Below are 17,705 nucleotides of genomic sequence, written 5' to 3' on the forward strand. Positions count from 1 at the left end.
AATTGGAGGAGAAGGAAGTAAAGGAAGCAAGGCTCCTTGTATTTTAATATTCTACAAGTTATGCCTAATTTGAATTAGGATACATTTCCCACGTTCTCAATTCCCTTGTTTATAATTTAAAAAGTAATGATAATAGTAGCATCAGACTCTATTACAATCACTTTGCGGAGGTAAGAAAAGAAATAACCACTTAAAGCATTGTAATTACATCAATGTTATTAAATCTTCTACGTGTGTTTTTAAATGTCAAAATCCCAACATTAATTACCTTTCTGCACTGAAGCATGAAATGGCTTCAAAGTCCTTAGCGAAACCAGGATTGTGACTAAATTAGCAAGGGTAAAGTCTGCACCTGACAGCAACAAAAGCTTCTGCTATAAAGGAGAGAGGTGTGTTTTACAGAACCATATGTTTGGTATTTTCCAAGTGGACCATATTTCATGTGACTTTATTTTTTTTTCAATTAAGGTGATTTGTTAAACATATAATTAAATGTATTTTATATCTTCATAAGATTTTTCTTTAAAAAAAAAAGATTTATTTATTTATTTATACAAGCACTGGGTACAGTCAGAAACGCGGGAGGGTGAGAGAATTCACCAGAGCCAGAGCGGGGAGCAGAGCAGGCAGACTGATGAAGTACACTGCTGAGGGGAGCAGTGGGTGGCAGGAGAGGTCTGTGCGCCATGTGGGACCCTCACCGGCAGCCAGGGATGGAACTGGCACTGCAGAGGCTGCGGGCAGCTTCTCAGCCCAGTGCTCAACCGCTGCACCACCATGGGAGGCCCTTCATAAGATTTTTCATATCTACATGTGTGCAAATTTGAAACTCCCTTTGGAAAACCTTGGGTCCCAATTTCAGGTTTCCAAACTGTGTTCATTGTAACTATAGGATGTCAACATAGGGACCACCAGCTTTGCCCATAGTCAAAACCCTGAAGTGTCTTAGGTACCTGGATTTAAAATTGAAGTGTGTTCCATGTATTTGGTAAAGTGTCACAAATGTACTTCTCTAGCTTCTGCAGCTAAGTAGGGGAGCGAGTGGTAGGTGGGAGTGATAGGAACACAGATGCTCTCACCCTATAGTGAGGGCTACTCTCGACTTCTAGCCATGCCTTAAGCTAGTGATGAAATGCTGGGAAAGATACTCAATTGCTGAACCTTAATTTACCCATATGGGAAGATAATGTTTCACTTGTAGAGCTCTTGTAAAGACTGAGCACTAGACCCCATGAAAAACACTCAAAACAGAGCTTCGCACAGTAAATATTACCTTTTTCACTTGAAGCATACCATGGGTTTGTTTTTTTTTTTTTTTTTTTGGTACCCATCTATTAGTAGTAAAACAAGCAGTGTAACACTATGGGCCACATAGGTAGTAATAGAGATAATTAGGTAAATAGAATCATTAAGGTAAATCTGACATTCATTTCATATTACAAATGTATTTTCCCATTTGTCCTGCTAATTTTGTTCCCCGCTTTCACTATCTACTACCTCCCTATTTTAGTTTTTCTTATTTTTACACTTTATTTCTGTACACCATCCTGCATCTTTCTCCAATCACTCTTAAGATTTCTGCCAGAACTTGTCGTCTTCTGCTCTGAAATGGGGTATATGGTTTGACAAGATTTTCTGACATAAACATCAGGCTCAGGGTTAGACTTCACTGATTACTTATATAGAAGAATAGAAAAACGTCAAATGCAGCACTATTGAGTAAGATTCCTGTAAAAATAAATGAGTGGGCCTCCCTGGTGGTGCAGGGGTTAAAGACACATTGTTATCACGCTATCACCAGCCACTGCAGCACGAGTTCCATCCCCAGCCGGCCAGGGAGGTGACCCACATGATGCAGCCAACCTCTCCTGTCTTGCCCACTACTCCCCTCAGCAGTGTATTTCAGTAGATCCACCTGTTCTGCTCCCCACTTTGTCTTTGGAGAATCCTCTCACCAACCGCCGCACCTCTGGCCTACACCCCAGTTCTTGTATGCATAAATAAATATTTTAAAAATAAATGAGTACAGCACAAAATGGTAGCCTTTTAAGTTCATATACATAACGTACTGATGTGAAAATCCTGAGTGTAAGATTCTAAGGAATTTGTAAATGGCCATCCATCCATCCATCTATCCATCCATATTATCCTCAGAGCAGTACCTTGAGCTGACTCACTTTCACTTAAGTGGCTATCGTTCACCATACATCATCTAACTGCAACATGAAAATGAACCAAAATGAAAGGAAATTATGTCACAGCAGCACCATCAACCGATGATAGAAAAAAGCTACCTAGGCAGAATTTATAAGTAAGCATTTAGGTTTTGATGGCTTCCATCCAAAGGCCTTGTAGTGACAGACCCTCTCATCTGCCCCCTTACCTTCATGCTTTCACCAACCTCATAATTCCACATGAAAATTCCCTAACAAGGTTAATTCAAAAGTTTTTTTCCACCTCAGTAGAAACAAACTCCCTTTTATTCAGTGCACATCTGCTTAGTGATTAGTATTATTTAGGGTGGGGGAGAAGGAAAGAGGAAAAGAAGGAAATCTAGTGATTCTAAGATATAAATTTGATGTTGGTATTAGCAATTAAGAAGAAAAATATATAAACCAAAATAGTATCAGCACCTCTTTAAAATGTATACTGGGACCCCAGAACTGCCTTTCCTGTGTTGAATTAGGTCTTTTGTCCATCAGCTGATGAGAGAACATTTGGATCTTTCTCTTGATAGTGCTGTCTACCAGCCAACAGCTAGTATGATCTGAGCAGTGTTTGTGAAGTATTTAAAAGGTTTCTTGCAACAAAAAGAATTTAAACACACGATAATGAAAGAGGGAAAATACGGGTCAAATTTAATACCATCCAAAGATGGAAATCCACATGGATGGCAAGAAAAGACCCTCATCGGACTTACTTACACACCGACCATAGATTCAGCTGCTTAGGGAAAGAACTTTAATGCTTGCACATTAGTCGCTGGGTGTTAAAATAGATTGTCTCAAGTTTCTGCTGAGACGCAAAGAAAACAAGACGCCCAGTGAGGTTTAAAATCACGATGCAGGAGCTGTCAAGTTTATGTGATTCTTAATCCCTCACCCACATCAAGGGGAGAAAAGTAGGGATGTTAGAAAAGGGAATGGAATGTTCGAGAGGACCTTTTGTGTGCTGAGGGCACCCCAAGGGAGGGGTGGCAGATGAACTTCACCCTTCAACTCAAGTTGACAAAAGAACTTTAAGAAAACTTACAGAACTAAGTCCACATCTGCTGCAATTTGGGGAACATTATGAATTAGTGTCTGACTATCACCTGGAAATATACCAGGCAACGGGCTAGGTAGAACACAGAGTGTAGGAAACAGAAAAGTGGCTAGACTGAGCAGCCTGCACTCAGCGTCTGCTGAAATAAGAAATCTGTGTTTCGGGCCTCCCTGGTGGTGCCAGGGCTTGAGCACAGCGCTGTGGAGCTGTCCGCAGCCACTGAAGCATGAGTTCGAGCCCCAGCCAGAGAGCTACCCACATGGTGAAGCAGACCTCTCCCGTCTCGCCTGTTGTTCCCCTCAGCAGTGTATTTCAGTCAGTCTGCCTGTTCTGTTCCCCGCTCTGTCTCTGGTGAATCCTCTCACCCCCCTGTGCCTCTGGCCTGTACCCCAGTTCTTGTGTGCATAAATAAATAAATCTTTAAAAAAAAAAAAGAAATCCATGTTTTCCTCGGCAGCGGGGGTGGGGGGGGCAGAGAGGAGAAAGGGTGAGCATGCGTGCTGCGTGGGTTTATGCTGTCTAAAGAGTTGCCTGGAGAGAGAGGCAGGTGTCTGGGGACCAAGGAAGAAGTCAGACTGCAAGGAATATGGAAGGAGGTACAGGAGAGAGACCCTAAGAGATCAGGAGTGTGGGGGCTAGAGAAAGTTCTCCAAATAATCTATACAGGTACCCACTGGAAAAGCTGAATTTAAACATCTGCCCTGACGAGAGAAAACTATGAGACCAGCATCAGCCAGGTGAGAACACTTGCTCCTCTGTAGCTGTGAATGCAGGTGACAACACAATAGAATTAGCAGCACTTGTGCTGGCCGTCGAAAGGCCTGCTGGCACCATGGGCCAATGACTGAATCTGGGAAGTGACATTCTGATACTGAAAGCCAGCCTGGGTTTCCCTTAGACAAGAAAAGGAAACAGACTGAGGAGTCTACCCCTCACCCCGTCACTCCGTGGAAGGGTGGGTCACTGGACCCAGATTATGCAAACAAAGTGGCTTATCATGAACACCTGCTTTCCTGCTGGAAGTTCAGAATTTTGGTACAGCTAGGTAGGGTGCTAGTGTAACCTGCTCCTAACAAAACCCCTGGGCACTGAGTCTCTGGGCCCTGGGGTGTTCTGGGAAGAAGCATGCCACACGGGTTGGTAATTTTTGTAGGGGAGAAGGGGAGGAAGCGTTCAGGGGAGGGAGAGAGCAACAGGACGCCTCACAGGGATTCCACCAGACTCTGCCTGTGTTTCCCCCCTCATCACCCATCTGCATAGCTTCACCTCATCACTACAAATCAACTCAGCTGAGATGACCAGGACAGCAAGGGCTGTGAGACTATGAGAGGATATTTGAATGTGGCGTGGTGTTGGGGACCTCCAATACAGTCGTGCAAGTTGGAATTTGTTAGAATGATCCCAACTCAATGAACTATAGCTGCAGGACTCTTGGGGGCAGGAAAGAGAGGCAGGGCATGACTACATCCTGGTACCTGGGTTTCTGTGAAGTTAACTGGTGTGTGAAGCAGCAGCTGAGCTGCTGTTTGTGGTCAGAGGTAAAAGTTATATATGGAATTTAAAGATGAGAAATCTGTCCCTAGGAGAGTTGGGTAGCTGCTTTTGACCAAGCAGACTAAAGGGAGAGAAAAATCACCCAGATGGTGACTTGTTTGTTTGTTTATAATCTCCCCTCTGGGTAGGGGGAGAAAGAGCTCAAACATAAAAATTAGTCTGTAGTTGCTCCTCTAAGTTAGAAGAAAAAAAAAGGTTAAATCTACCCCCAAGGATGAAGCAAGGTTTTAGATAAAACAGAGGGAAAAAGAAAGCAAAATCCAGCCTGGCCATTTCTTCAGCCTAGGACTACTGAGCTCCCCTCCCCCTCTGCTTGCACTCCAGCTGAGTTCTGGAAGCTGTGGAGTGAACCTGTTTAAATGGTGAATTTACTGCTTAAGTTTGAGTAAACTTGTAATAAAGGGGAAAATATTAATTTTCAATCATGGCTTTGCATTGTGTGGCTCTTGAGTCTGGATATAGGATAAAATGCTTGTAAAATGTTACATGCTTTTAATTTTGTAAATGCTAGAGTGTGCATCTCAACCAGGGAAAGCTGTGAGGAAAGATGAGGGTTTATGGGACAGAACTCTGCTTTTTTGCCAATGAATTCTCTGAAAAAAGGGCCCCAATCTCCAGAGGAAGATATATTTTAGCAAATTCCGAAAGCAGTTTTTATTTTGCTAATGAGCTCTTCTAAAATCAGATTTCTGACCTTTCTGGACTGACACTTTTGTGGGTTGGTGTATTATCTATTTTTGCATGGGTCAATTTGGACCCCCAAAGCCACTAGCAAGTTGCAAAGTACTTTGAAAATCCTCACTTGTCACTTGGACTTGGAACACTGTCATGTAGCCCTGCAGGGTCTCAGCTTTTAGCTGCTGAGGAAAAGCCACTGGCATTTATAAAATACTGAATTCACAGATTGAAATGTCTGGACTTCCCTCCCCCAGCTGAAATTTGATAGTTGCCCACCCTGGGCTGCTTCAGGGTTCTCATGGACCTGTGCCCAGCTGAAGCAGGCATGGTTCAAGAATAGGACTCTGACTCCGGGCTGCTTGTAAATTTAGGAATCCCCTTTTCAGAATCCTAGCGGTGAGAACATCTTGGATGCTGGCTGCCCCAGCTGAGTCCTTTGCAGAGGCCCCAGGGAAAGGGCTTGTTCTCAGATAGGAACATTTGAAATGGAGCTGTGGATGGGCTCAATATTTTCTGATGCCTAATTTATGATTCCTGCTAAAAGCTGCAAGTTGTGGGAGGACAGTCGTGGGGAAGGTGACTCCTCGACCCACCTCACTCAGAGGGGCACCCACTTCCTCTGGGTAGGGGTGGGTGGAATGTTCACAACTCTTGACTTGTGTCTTGCTTCCCAGTTACATTTTGCGAGAATGGGCTGACAGCCTGAATCTCCATCCCCCTCTTTCTCCTGCAGGACACAACTTACCAAATCAGGGGGGTCAGCCAAGGACTGTAGCTGCCTCCAGAAAGAGATTGATCTTTTCTAGGCTGTTCCCTGGATAAAAAATAAGGACAAGAGGTGGGGGCAGGGAGGAGGGGTGATATAAACCCACTTTTAAAAATACTGAAAAATCAGGCCTTTACCCTGATCATTTCCTGAATATGATGTGTCTTTCTGATTAAGTGGATAAAAATGTTATTAGTAACTACACTTTTGTCCCTGTAGCACACAACTCTTCCAGATCAAAGTTCTGGGCAAAAAAGGGGAAAATTGTAAAGTTAGGATTAGTGAATGAAACAGTAATTTTGTAACAACAGAGAAAACAAACAAAACCCTGGCACCCCCAGAGGGGCAGGGGCAGGCGCAGGATATTACTGATCTTTATTTCCCCGGGGAATGTTCCTGGAAGCTTTCCCATTTCTGAAGAAAAATCGCTCACTCATGATGCCTTTGCAAGCCGCTGGGTTGGGGCTTGGCATTCAGGACTGCAGAGCCCATACCATGTGACTGTGCGACTGTGCAACTGTGTGGCCAGTTCCTGCGTAATAACTGCCATGCTGGGCAAGTGATGAGCCAGCATCACACATGGAACCCTTTAGAAATGACCGCCACAGGCAGTCCCTTTGAAAGCAAGAACTGGACCCGATCACGCAATCACTCGGACTGGCCTGAGAACCCTGGGGCAGGAACAACCGAGGTGGGCAGCTTCATTGGGGATCCCGTGAGGCTGTACTGTCTGCCCAATGCAGGCCCTGTTTGGGGGGCCTGGACACAGCAAATTCCTCAATTCCAGGGGACACCTGTGCCCTCCAGGACTGTGCTTCTTGGATGTGAGTCCTGACCACAGTGCTCCTGCCTCGGCCCTGGAAAGGCTTCAGGTCAACCCCCTATACGGCCCAAAGCTATGCTGGGTCTAAATTGAAACCTCGTCTCAGGCTTAAAAAAAAAAAAAGATAAGACTTAATAGAGAAACTTACAGAGAAAACCATCTTTCCATGACCTGCCTTTAGAGTTACTGAGATGTGTGGTAGCTATTGTAGCAAAGTCCAGAACCCTTGCAGGGCATGAGTGAGCTCAATCCTGCAGGTTGGCCCCAGCCTACTGATAAGGGCGTGGATCTTGCAGGCAAGTTAACTGTAAGCGGCAGACTGCAATCCTTAGAATGACCTGCTTGCAAAGTTGACCCTTGGCTGACATCTGGCAACTTCGATTTTGGGAGTGTTCCTGCCCTCTCCTAGTGTTACAGGGCATGGAATTAGCTCGGGACATCCTTTCCCTCTAGCACTAGCTCAGAAGGGTAACCCACTGTGCATAGACTGTGCAAACAATGGGGTGTTTGCTGAGTACCTGCTTCCTTTCTGTGTGCTTGGAATTTGGGTACGTGCTAGATAGAATGTGCCTATGTGACCAGCCCTCTATAAAATCCATCAACTCAGAATCTCAAAAGGATTCCTTGGGCTGAAATCAGACTGAATTTTCATTGCTGGGGAAGGAGAGAACAGAAGGAAGCTGGCATGTGGATTTCTCCAGGGTGTGCTTGTGGCTTTCCCCCTTAAGATCCAGCTGCATAACCTTACCACACCTCTGGAATAAGTCTTAGCTCTGAGCCCCACTATGGGGTGAGCCCCCATGAGACCTTCTAGCAAAACTCTGAAGGAGGTGGTGATATTGGGGTCCTCCAACAATCACCAGTGCAAAGAAAGGTTTTTTTTCTTCTCACAATATAGATGTTATAGATTATCTTGAAATTTCAATTACATCGATCACTGCTTTGACAGTATGGCTGATGTGTCGTCATATAGTTTGTTATTTAATGTGTTGGTAAAGAAGCAAATGTATTTCTTGAAATCAGGGCCCCAAAGCGCGGCCCTTTTTCCCACCACGGGCTAAGCAGTGAGAGCCAATTGGAAAAGCGCCCCCATCCCCCCCCAGAGGTTGCAGCCTGTGTGTGGCAGCCCCTCCTCCAGGCGGCAGTCAGCCATGTTTGAGCAGGAGCTTCTTAGCTCCCCGCTGGTCGGCCAGAGGGTTGCCTTTGGGCAGCACTCAGACAGGAGGTCTGGCGGTGGTGGGGCTTGATGGCAGGGCCAGCCCTGGCCATTTTCTATTTGGCGCCGGAATCACAGAATGGGCTGATGAGGTACGAACTGAATGAACTGATCATGTGCATCAGCGCATTAGTTAATTATTCAGGAATGATTGGTCCTAAAATGGTCCAATGGGCACTCAGAATTGAAAATGATCCAATAGGGCAGGTTTCAACTAGGGTGGGCAACCCTGAAAGAGGATATAAGGTAGGGCAGGCGCCAGCTGGGGACCCTCAGACTCCCGTTCTGTTCGTGGCCCCTGAGGAAAGAAGGAAGAGGCATCCAGGAGACGACCACTGAAGAGATAAGACAGAGCTTTGCAGCCACCATGCGGCTGCACTGGGCTCCATCTGAAAAGCGCACTAAAGGCCCCGGGCCTGGTGTCTCAAAGAGCTGTTTATGTGACCACCCCTGCAGTTGCCTCCTTGCTGTCTGGTCCGGCATCCAGGGCTGTCTATCCAGCTAAAGGCTATCCAGACTGTGGCTTCTGGCTGCTGGGCGTCATCTCAGCCGCTCCGCTGGTGGATGCCTCCGGCTGCTTGCCAGCCGCCTCGAGCTCCAGGCCCTCGTTGGCTGGAGGAGCCATCTTGGAGGAGCGGCCTTTTGTTTAGGACTTCTGGACACTGTGGACTCTAGGGTGAGATAGCCGGTCATCCGTGACCTTAGGAACGCTTTGTTTCCCCTGTTTGTTATATAAGCCCCATTGTTCCCTGACCCTGAGAGATCTTGCAATTGTGCACACAGGTGAAAATCCAGTGACCAGTTCTCTATTGGGCGCTGTCCTTGGAGGGTTATAGCCCCTGCTATAGCCCTGTTTCATTATTATCCCACATTTTGAAGTACTTTTAAAATTTAACGTCTTTGATATTACACTTTGACTTAACTTTCTCTGTAATCCTACAAATGTTATTTGCTGCACTCTTCCAAGAGCCTGATCTGAGCTGTATATAGAATTTACTCAACTGCCAAAGGGGTCTGCACAAAAGAAAATTTAACTCCCTGTGATGGGTCATTACCCTGGACAGAATTATTCATCACTAATGGGCAGTTTATTACGCTTATTACATAAGTGAATGGACATGTAGGGCCCTGAATTTCATCTGATAAGGAAGAATTAATTGTACAGATTACATTTAAAGGGGCTGCGGGAACCAACAATAAAATCATTTTATGATTTCATGCCATGATTACTCACTATGAGTTATACATGGTATATATGTAATGTGTGTGTATATATATATATATTGCATATTATATATATATTACATACACATATAATGGATCTAAAAGGTGGGATAGAACTAGGAGTTCATAATGATATTACGCTTTCTGGAACTATATCTCACCCTCATGGGATGTACATTTCTTGTTGAACTTTGTGTAGAAAAACCCCAAAGTAAAACTGGAAAACCTTTCAGGTGCCTTTACCATCACACATTGTACTACTTGGTACAAAGACTCTTCCATACAACTGTTGGAAGTAGAAATGAAATTAACAAAGTCAACCCTAACCGACACTGGCATGTCATATTAAAATTTGCTACCCATGAAGATGATTTTCGCTTATGTTGGCCAAGTTTTTAATTTTTTTTTAAGCTTCACTTAAACTCTGATGAAACTTTTTTCAACAAGTTAATGGTTAACACCTTAATGTTTATTGTAACTTCATACTGCAAATTTGATTTTAGCAAGTTAATGCAGAGTCCCTAAACTTATGAAAATCACTTATTAGCACAGTTCCTGCCCATTCTTTAAAGATCTAGAGGTGTGTTTACTGTTGGCCAGTATTTTCCTTCACAATGGAACAGTACAGAACAGAGGATTTTCTAATTGTCTGTTGCTAAGGTTTCTTTTTAATTGAATACAAAATTACTCTGCATGTAAAAATAATATGAAAATTTATTTTACACTATTTTACACTCTGCACACAGCGCCTTATCTTTCCTTCATGGTGAACTGCACTTGTGTGGCACCCACGCTTTCATAACTTTGCACAGAGCATTTCCAGCATCATATCATCCATGCTGACTGTGCCAATGATGGGCCTGAAGAACAGTTCAGCGATGACATTGGCATTGATGAATCTCAGCAGGAAAAGGGCACTATTCAGTTGGGCGAATCTGGCCTGGTGCCCACTGTGTGTCATCTTGACGTGTTCGCTGAGTATCTGCTGAGTTCCCCACTGAAGTCCCTGAATGTACTTCACACACTGCAGGCCTGGCAGGTCTGGAAGAGAAGGGAGAAAACTCTGTCATAAACAGCTCACTCACTCAAGAGTCCTTTGCTAGCTTCTAAAATATATCCATTTGTGCCCTATCCCGGGTTTCCACAAGAGCTCAAACTTCCTGATCCAAAGGGCTTTCCAGGGCGACGATAAAATGTTGAACCTGTGCTAAGTTTTCAGAAGCAATGCTTCCAAGAATAAAACACCATACAATTATTGCATAGTTTCACTATACTGGGATCCTCACCTTTAGAAATGACAGGTCCCCAGCCAACAAATGTACCCTTAAGTCACCGTGATAGTAGAATGCCACTTAATGAATCATTGCTCCAGTTCACTGTCTGGACAAATATGAAGATATGCATAATGAGAAGTTTTGTCAGATGACAGATGTTATACCATCCTCCCTCAAATTTCCCACCTTATAATGATCAGCTACATGATGGTTGTAAACACAACCCCAAACTGTGACTGTAGAGCCTTTCATTATTTGCCTACTGGCTGATGTTAGTCTAGCATCCTATAATAATTGAAGGATAACAGTGGCCACTTAACCCATGCTATCTTGATTTCTGTGTTGAGGAAGGTGAAAGTAAAGGGATTCTAATGAGCGTTCCCTGGGAATCTTGCAAAAACACTGTTTTGAAGGAAGAAGCCTTTGATAGCATCCTCTTACAGTCATTAAAAGGTTAAAAAGTAAACGTGAAACCTCACGGATTGCACCATGGTTCAAAAGTAACTTTTCTAATAGAAAACGCATGACGTTCTTGCAGTACAGTGTGATACCTAAGTAAAAGTGATCTAAACACATGCAGGAAAGATGATGTGCTTGTAAGTTTTATAAAGAAGAGAGTAAGGGGAGGCTGTTTAAAAAAGTCTTACCCTCCATGACAGTAATATTACACTAAAGTTATTTAATCTGTATTTAAGTGAGTACCAATTTACTGTTCTTTTTAAATGAGATCCATGGTTATTGCAATTATTTCCCTTCCCTTTATTTTTTCTAGAAATTGCAACAGGAAAACATTTTGAAAGAATCATACTAATCATCACAGAGTAGCAAAACGATGTAGTGTTCTTTAAAAAAAAAAATGGCAATAGGCAAGTCATTTCTATCATAAGCAAGCGTCATCTGTCAAATGAAAGAAGAAAATAAAACAACATCTCTAGTTCCTATACCAATTGGTTGCCCCAGTCTAAGCATTAACATCTTATTAATAGCTTATTATCCAGGCTTGAGATCCAGCTTTACTGCTGACGGTAAGAAACATCACTTTTCTCTGCTTTCCTACCACACCCCTCCTTATCGACATCCCCACCCCAGTTGCTTTAAAAACAACAACAACAAAAAAAAATCTTTACCTTAAAAGTTTCAACATAAAGATCAGGGAACGCAAAAGGATAAAAACAAAGACAGGCCATGCATTTAACATGCATTTCTTTTCCTCTAAGTGAGGTGCATTTGTGTTTAAGAGAAGATTTGGAAAGACAGTTGAATAAGGGAGAGGTGTGTGTTTGTGAGAGATACTGTATGCAAACAGGGTGATGGAAATGGGGTGACTAGTGGAATGTAAACTTCTGGAAGCTGAGCTGTCTCACCTTTGTATCCCAGCAGAACCAGGCCCACAGTAGATGCTTAATAACTGTGGCTGAAGGAGCGAGCAAACACTTTTCCAAGTGACCTTAACCACCTGGGGGTACTTATTAAGGAATGCAGATTTGCAGACCCTGGACCAGAGCTGCTGAATAAGAACCTCTAGGGGAGGTGCCTGGAAAGACTTTAAACAAGCTGCCCCATCCCCAGTGCTTCATATGCACAGGCACGTTTGGAAGACAGTGATAAAAGAAAAGCTGGCCCACAAGGATCACTGGGATGAGCTGAAGTCTCTACACCCTGAAACGTGAGTACTAAATGCATGAATTTCCCACTTAATACTCCTCTATAGCCTTCAAAAATGCTCAGCAGAAGCTAGGGACATAACCTGAGACTCCTGATATCAGGGGGAAAAGCTGTGGAGGGAGCATTAGCAAAACTACCCCAACTCAAGCTGCCTGGAACTTTCCTGCCCAGTTGTGACAGTTTTGGAAAGATGCTGAAAGATGACTCTAGTAGGAGAACATACTCCACCGGGTGCTGGGCTGTTCAGGGAGATGGTCTTCTATGATTTTGTTGCCTTGTGTGGGACGAGTGTCCAGCAACCAAGAGAGTGTGGTGCAGCCGACATCCCACTGGGTCCAAGAGCCAGGGGACCCATTATCCATGACTCCCTGGTCATTTATGTTGCAGAAAGGTCACTTGGGACTAGGCTACCTGCACAGGGGGTGACTAGAAGGTCTCTTCAGTCTCTAAAGTATAGCGCTCTTGCTTTCTGTCCCTAGTGTTTTTTTTCCTGCCCCTTTACTAGCCAGATACTCAAAGACTTGGAGGATGAGACAGGCCAGCTCCTTAGGACCATAAAAATGACCATTCAACTCTAAATCTAGTATCCTGTCTGACGGTGTCCCCAGTATTGCTCGCTAGATGGGTTCTTAACAAAGATTCCTTTCCTGACAGCCTTAATACATTTCCTCCAACCAAAATGTTCTAGTAAATTTCAGGAATGGGTTTCAGATAGATTGCAGAATTGGCAGTGAACACAAAGTTTTTTTTTTTTTTTTTAAGCTATGTCACTATGTAAAAGGCTAAAGGAGAAGGAGTAGTCATATCCTTTAATGGCACAAACTTTCCTGTGCTGACAGAACAGTGTGGAAACTTCAACAAACTCCCCTCAACCCACCTTTGGCTGACTTTGTGACAGCAGCCCACCCACGCTGCCAGAGCGTTTCTGGAGCAGCCCCAACTCTGCTGTCAGTGGCAAGTCTTCACTTGGCCCCTGATACTGCCCTGAGCACGGAAAACCTTCAATACCTGAGCCCGGGGTGGGCACTGTCCAATGCTTTTCTGAGCTAAGGAATGCCAAAGCCCCAGGCCGGCCCCCCTTACCCGGGTTAAAGAGCACGGTCCCCTTGAGGTAGGCGTACTCCTTGGTGCTGATGTCCAGGCTCCAGCACTTGGCAAGGAAGCCTTTGATGGCTTGGACCTCGGCAGCCGAAGGCAGACGCCCAGCCTCGGGTGGTGGTACCAAGTGTAGCGGCCCCGTGGGCAGGGGCGGCGGCTCCTCTCCCGCCGTCTCCTGCCGCCTGGTGGTGAGGATCCTCTGCAGCAGGCTGGGCTCCGAGGTCTCCACCGTCTCAAAGTTCAAGCGGTCCTGAGCTAGCTCCAGCATGAGCAGCGGCGCCCAGCAGCTGCGCACCAGCACCAGTTGCTGGTCGAGGGGCAGCACTTGGAAGCAGGGCAAGTACTTGACGAAGCGCAGCGTCTTGAGCAGGCCCGCAGAAGCTGCCTCGCAGACCACCTGTGGACTTTTGAGGGTCACCCGGCGCTCCGCGCCACACGGGGGGTCCCACCAGGGGGCCCCCGATGGCATCTCGGGAGCCGCGTGCGTTTGCTTTGCGCTCCCGGGCTTGTGGTACAGGATGCCGCCCGGCTGCGGGTGGTCTTCATCACAGCAGCAGCAGCGGCACAGGGGCGCCACGACCCTCCCGCCCAGCTGCTCCTCTCTGCCCCCCGGCCTCTGCGCGCAGTAGGACCGGTCCCACCACGAGCCCCCCAGCCGCGCCTCGGGGGCTTCCGGAGCCACGTGCGTTTGCTTGGCGCTGGTGAGCAAGCTGTAGAGGATGCTGCCCTGCCGCGGGTGGTCTTCTCCGCAAAAGCAGCAGCGGTACAGGAGCGCCGTGGCCCGGCCGCCCGGCAGTGCCTCTGTGCCCACCTCTCTGCCCACTCCGGGCTCCGAGCCGCACGAGCAGCCCCAGCACGGGCCCCCCACTCGCGTCTCGGGCGCCTCTCGGGCCGCCTGCATTTGCTTTGCGCTTGTGAGCATGTTGTAGAGGATGCTGCCCTGCCGGGGGTGGTCTTCACCGCAAAAACAGCAGCGGTAGAGGAGCGCCACTGCACGCCCCCCCGGCAGCCCCTCTCTGCCCACCGGGGGCTCCGAGCCGCAGGAGCAGCCCCAGCACGAGCCCCCCAGCCGAGCCTCGGGCGCCTCCGGAGCCGCCAGTGTTTGCTTAGCGCTCATGAGCATGTTGTAGAGGATGCTGCCCTGCCACCGGTGGTCCTCGCCCGCCATGGCCGGCGGTGCCCGCAGCCCGGCTCTGTCCAGTGGCCGCCGCCTGGGATCTATTTATACTGAGAGTGCACGCACGCGCGGCGGCCGCCTCCGCCCGGGCAAGGGCGCGGCGCGCCAGTGTGTTTGCCCGTGACCTCCGCGCTTCGCAAGGGGGCAAATGCTCCTTAGAGGCTGGAAGTGGGGCAGGAACGGAGGCGCGGGAGCCCCTGGACACGTCCCTCCTCCCTCTCATTACACCTTCCTTGTCTCCGGAAGATGAGAGCAGAGTTCAGGGAGCCGGAATTTGGGGCACGGTTCCCACTCTTGCCATGAACCCTGGCATGAATTGGCTCCCTTCGCTGGTGAGCAGAGGTTCTCCAATGGGGAAAAATCTACTTCTATGTCATTTTTGTAAACTTTAAGTAAAAGTTGAATGGCATGTTTTGCCTAGGCATAAGGAGGTCTCATTTTTCAAGGGACCTTGAAAAATACAGACCATGAGCCAGCAGTATCGGCATCGTATGGGAACTTCGTAGAACTACCCCAAGTCAGGCAGCCACCAGAACTCTGACTCTAAATCTGTGTTTTAACCAGATACCTAGGGAATTTGTATGCACCCTAAAGTTTGCAAAGCTCTGCTCTCTGGATGCTATCTAAAGCGTTCTGTTTAATTCAATTAATATGTATGAGTGCCCACTGTGTCCTAGAAAATGTCAGCGAGCCTCGCGCAGCCAGCAGGCTGTAAAAGTGGCTCATATTGGGAATAATTAGAGGAACTAAAAGTTTGTTACAGTTGGCTCTTGCACTCTTCTAGAGGTATCACATTGCGTTAATGTGTAATTAGCACTTCTCTCCTTCTTCCTAAGAGAAAGATGAAAAATATGCAGGAAATTTCCAGGTTTCAGGAAATCTGGCTCCTTTGGTCCTCCCTTGGCACACAGCCTCCTTCCTTGAGTACCGCACAGGCCCTGAGATCAGTGTCCCCACATTACCACCTGCCACTTGTGTAACTAGCAGATTGTTTTACCAACCAGCTGGATAAGTTCAAAATAACCCTTTAGTCATCTCTAAATTGAGGTTTATTTAGTGATATCTTCTGTCCAAGACTGAAGAGGTGGAGCAGCAAAGGGAACAGGGAAGAGGATTGGCATATGTTAACTGGTACAGGATCCTCTTTTTTTTTTTTTTAAGATTTATTTATTTATTTATACAAGCACTGGGTACGGTCAGAAGCGCGGGAGGGTGAGAGAATTCCCCAGAGCAGTGGGCGGCAGGAGAGGTCTGCGCACCATGTGGGACGTTCGCTGGTGACCGGGGATTGAACCGGCGCTGCAGAGGCTGTGGGCAGCTTCGCAGTCCTGCGCCACCGGGAAGGCCCTGGCACAGAATCCTCTTTCCTTTTTTTTTTTTAATTTCTCTGGGAGCTGGAATTCTGAGCATAAGAAGAAAATCTTGGTACACTTATTTTGCATTTAACATTTTATTCTGCCTCTGAGAAACCCTGTAACACAGTAGTTAAATCTTTGGAACCGGGGGCCTCCCTGGTGGCACAAGGGGTTAAGATGCAGCACTCTGAAGCTATCCACAGCCACTGCAGCACTAGTTCAATCCCCAGCAGGGGAGGTGACCCACATGGCGCAGCAGACCTTTCTTGACTCACCTGCTGCTCCTCTCAGCAGCATATTTTGGTCAGTCTGCCTGTTCTGTTCCCCACTCTGTCTCTGGTGAGACCTCTCATCCCCCCACCTCTGGCCTGTACCCCAGTTCTTGTATGCATAAATAAATAAATCTTTAAAAAAATCTCTGGGGCCTCCCTGGTGGCGCAGCAGGTTGAGCACAGCACTGTGAAGCCGCCCGCAGCCTCTTCAGCGCAGGTTGGATTCCCGGCCAGCCAGGGAGAATCCTCTCAACCTTCCGTGCCTCTGGCCTGTACCCCACCTATTGTATAAATAAGAAATAAATCTTAAAAAAAAATCTCTGGCACTGGCACCAGATTGTCTCAATTTTAAACCTGACCTCAATACTTGGTACCTCTTTGGCCTTAGGCAGTGTATTAGTTTCCTATTGCTGATGTAACAAATGACCACTAATATAGTGGCTTAAGGCAAGACAATCTTATTATATTACTGTTTTGGAGGTCAGAAGTCTGAAATCATTTTCACTGTGCTAAAATCAAGGTTACATTCCTTTTGGAAGCTTTAGGAGACAATCTAATTCCTTGAGTTTTCCAGCTTTTAGAAGCTGCCTGTATCCCTTGGCTGCTGGCCACATCACTCTGACCTCTCCTATCTTCTTTCTAATTCTTTTAACAGTCTTTATGATGAACAAACCTTTTAATCCAGAGTAATTTCCCCATCTCAAAATTCTTAGTTAAATCACATTTGCAAAGTCCCTTACCTTTTAATATAGCAGATTCACAGGTTGTGTGATTAGGACATGGATATCATTGAGGGATTGACATTTTTCAGTCCTCCAAGGGAAAGCTGTCTAAACCACCTATGCCTCAGTTTCTTCATTTGTACTATGTGGATAATAGTCTCTGTGAGGTGATCCTCATGTGTGAGATAATTCATGTAAAATGCTTGCACGTGGTAAGTGTTGGGTGTATCAACCATTATTTTCCTTTTTAAAAAGATATTGTAAGATAACTTTAGGGTAAGGCAGTGATTCTATACTGGCACTACCATTATTCTGTCTCTTTTAGGTAAGCCTACCTTTACCCACCACCACCCCCCCAGAAGCTGCCACATTCTTTATCTGCATGTACATATTTCTTAGCCCAGAGTCCAGACACTGAATGGTCATCTGGTCTATAACAATAATATATATTGGAAATATTATCTCATTTAACCATTCACCATTTCCGATATTCAAGCTACTACTTTGGGTATCCTTATTGCTACTTCAGCAATCTTCCTACTTAAAGAACCCACCAACCAGCCTAGCTGAAAAACCCAGCCTAACTCAGGCCCCACCCTAAACTGCCAGCACCAACT

General features: G+C 46.1%; 1 protein-coding gene across 1 annotated transcript; it reads right to left on the reverse strand.

The window, feature by feature from the left end:
* Positions 1 to 10,321: 10,321 nt before the first annotated feature.
* Positions 10,322 to 14,730, reverse strand: NR0B1 (nuclear receptor subfamily 0 group B member 1; the record flags this gene model as incomplete). The annotated part of the gene is made up of 2 exons (XM_084258351.1): positions 10,322 to 10,566; positions 13,548 to 14,730. 2 exons carry the CDS (start codon positions 14,728 to 14,730, stop codon positions 10,322 to 10,324), a joined length of 1,428 nt encoding a protein of 475 aa, XP_084114477.1.
* Positions 14,731 to 17,705: the final 2,975 nt, after the last annotated feature.

The sequence above is a fragment of the Talpa europaea genome (genome assembly GCF_964194135.1).
Source record: "Talpa europaea genome assembly, chromosome: X".
In the NCBI taxonomy this organism is placed as follows: domain Eukaryota; kingdom Metazoa; phylum Chordata; class Mammalia; order Eulipotyphla; family Talpidae; genus Talpa; species Talpa europaea.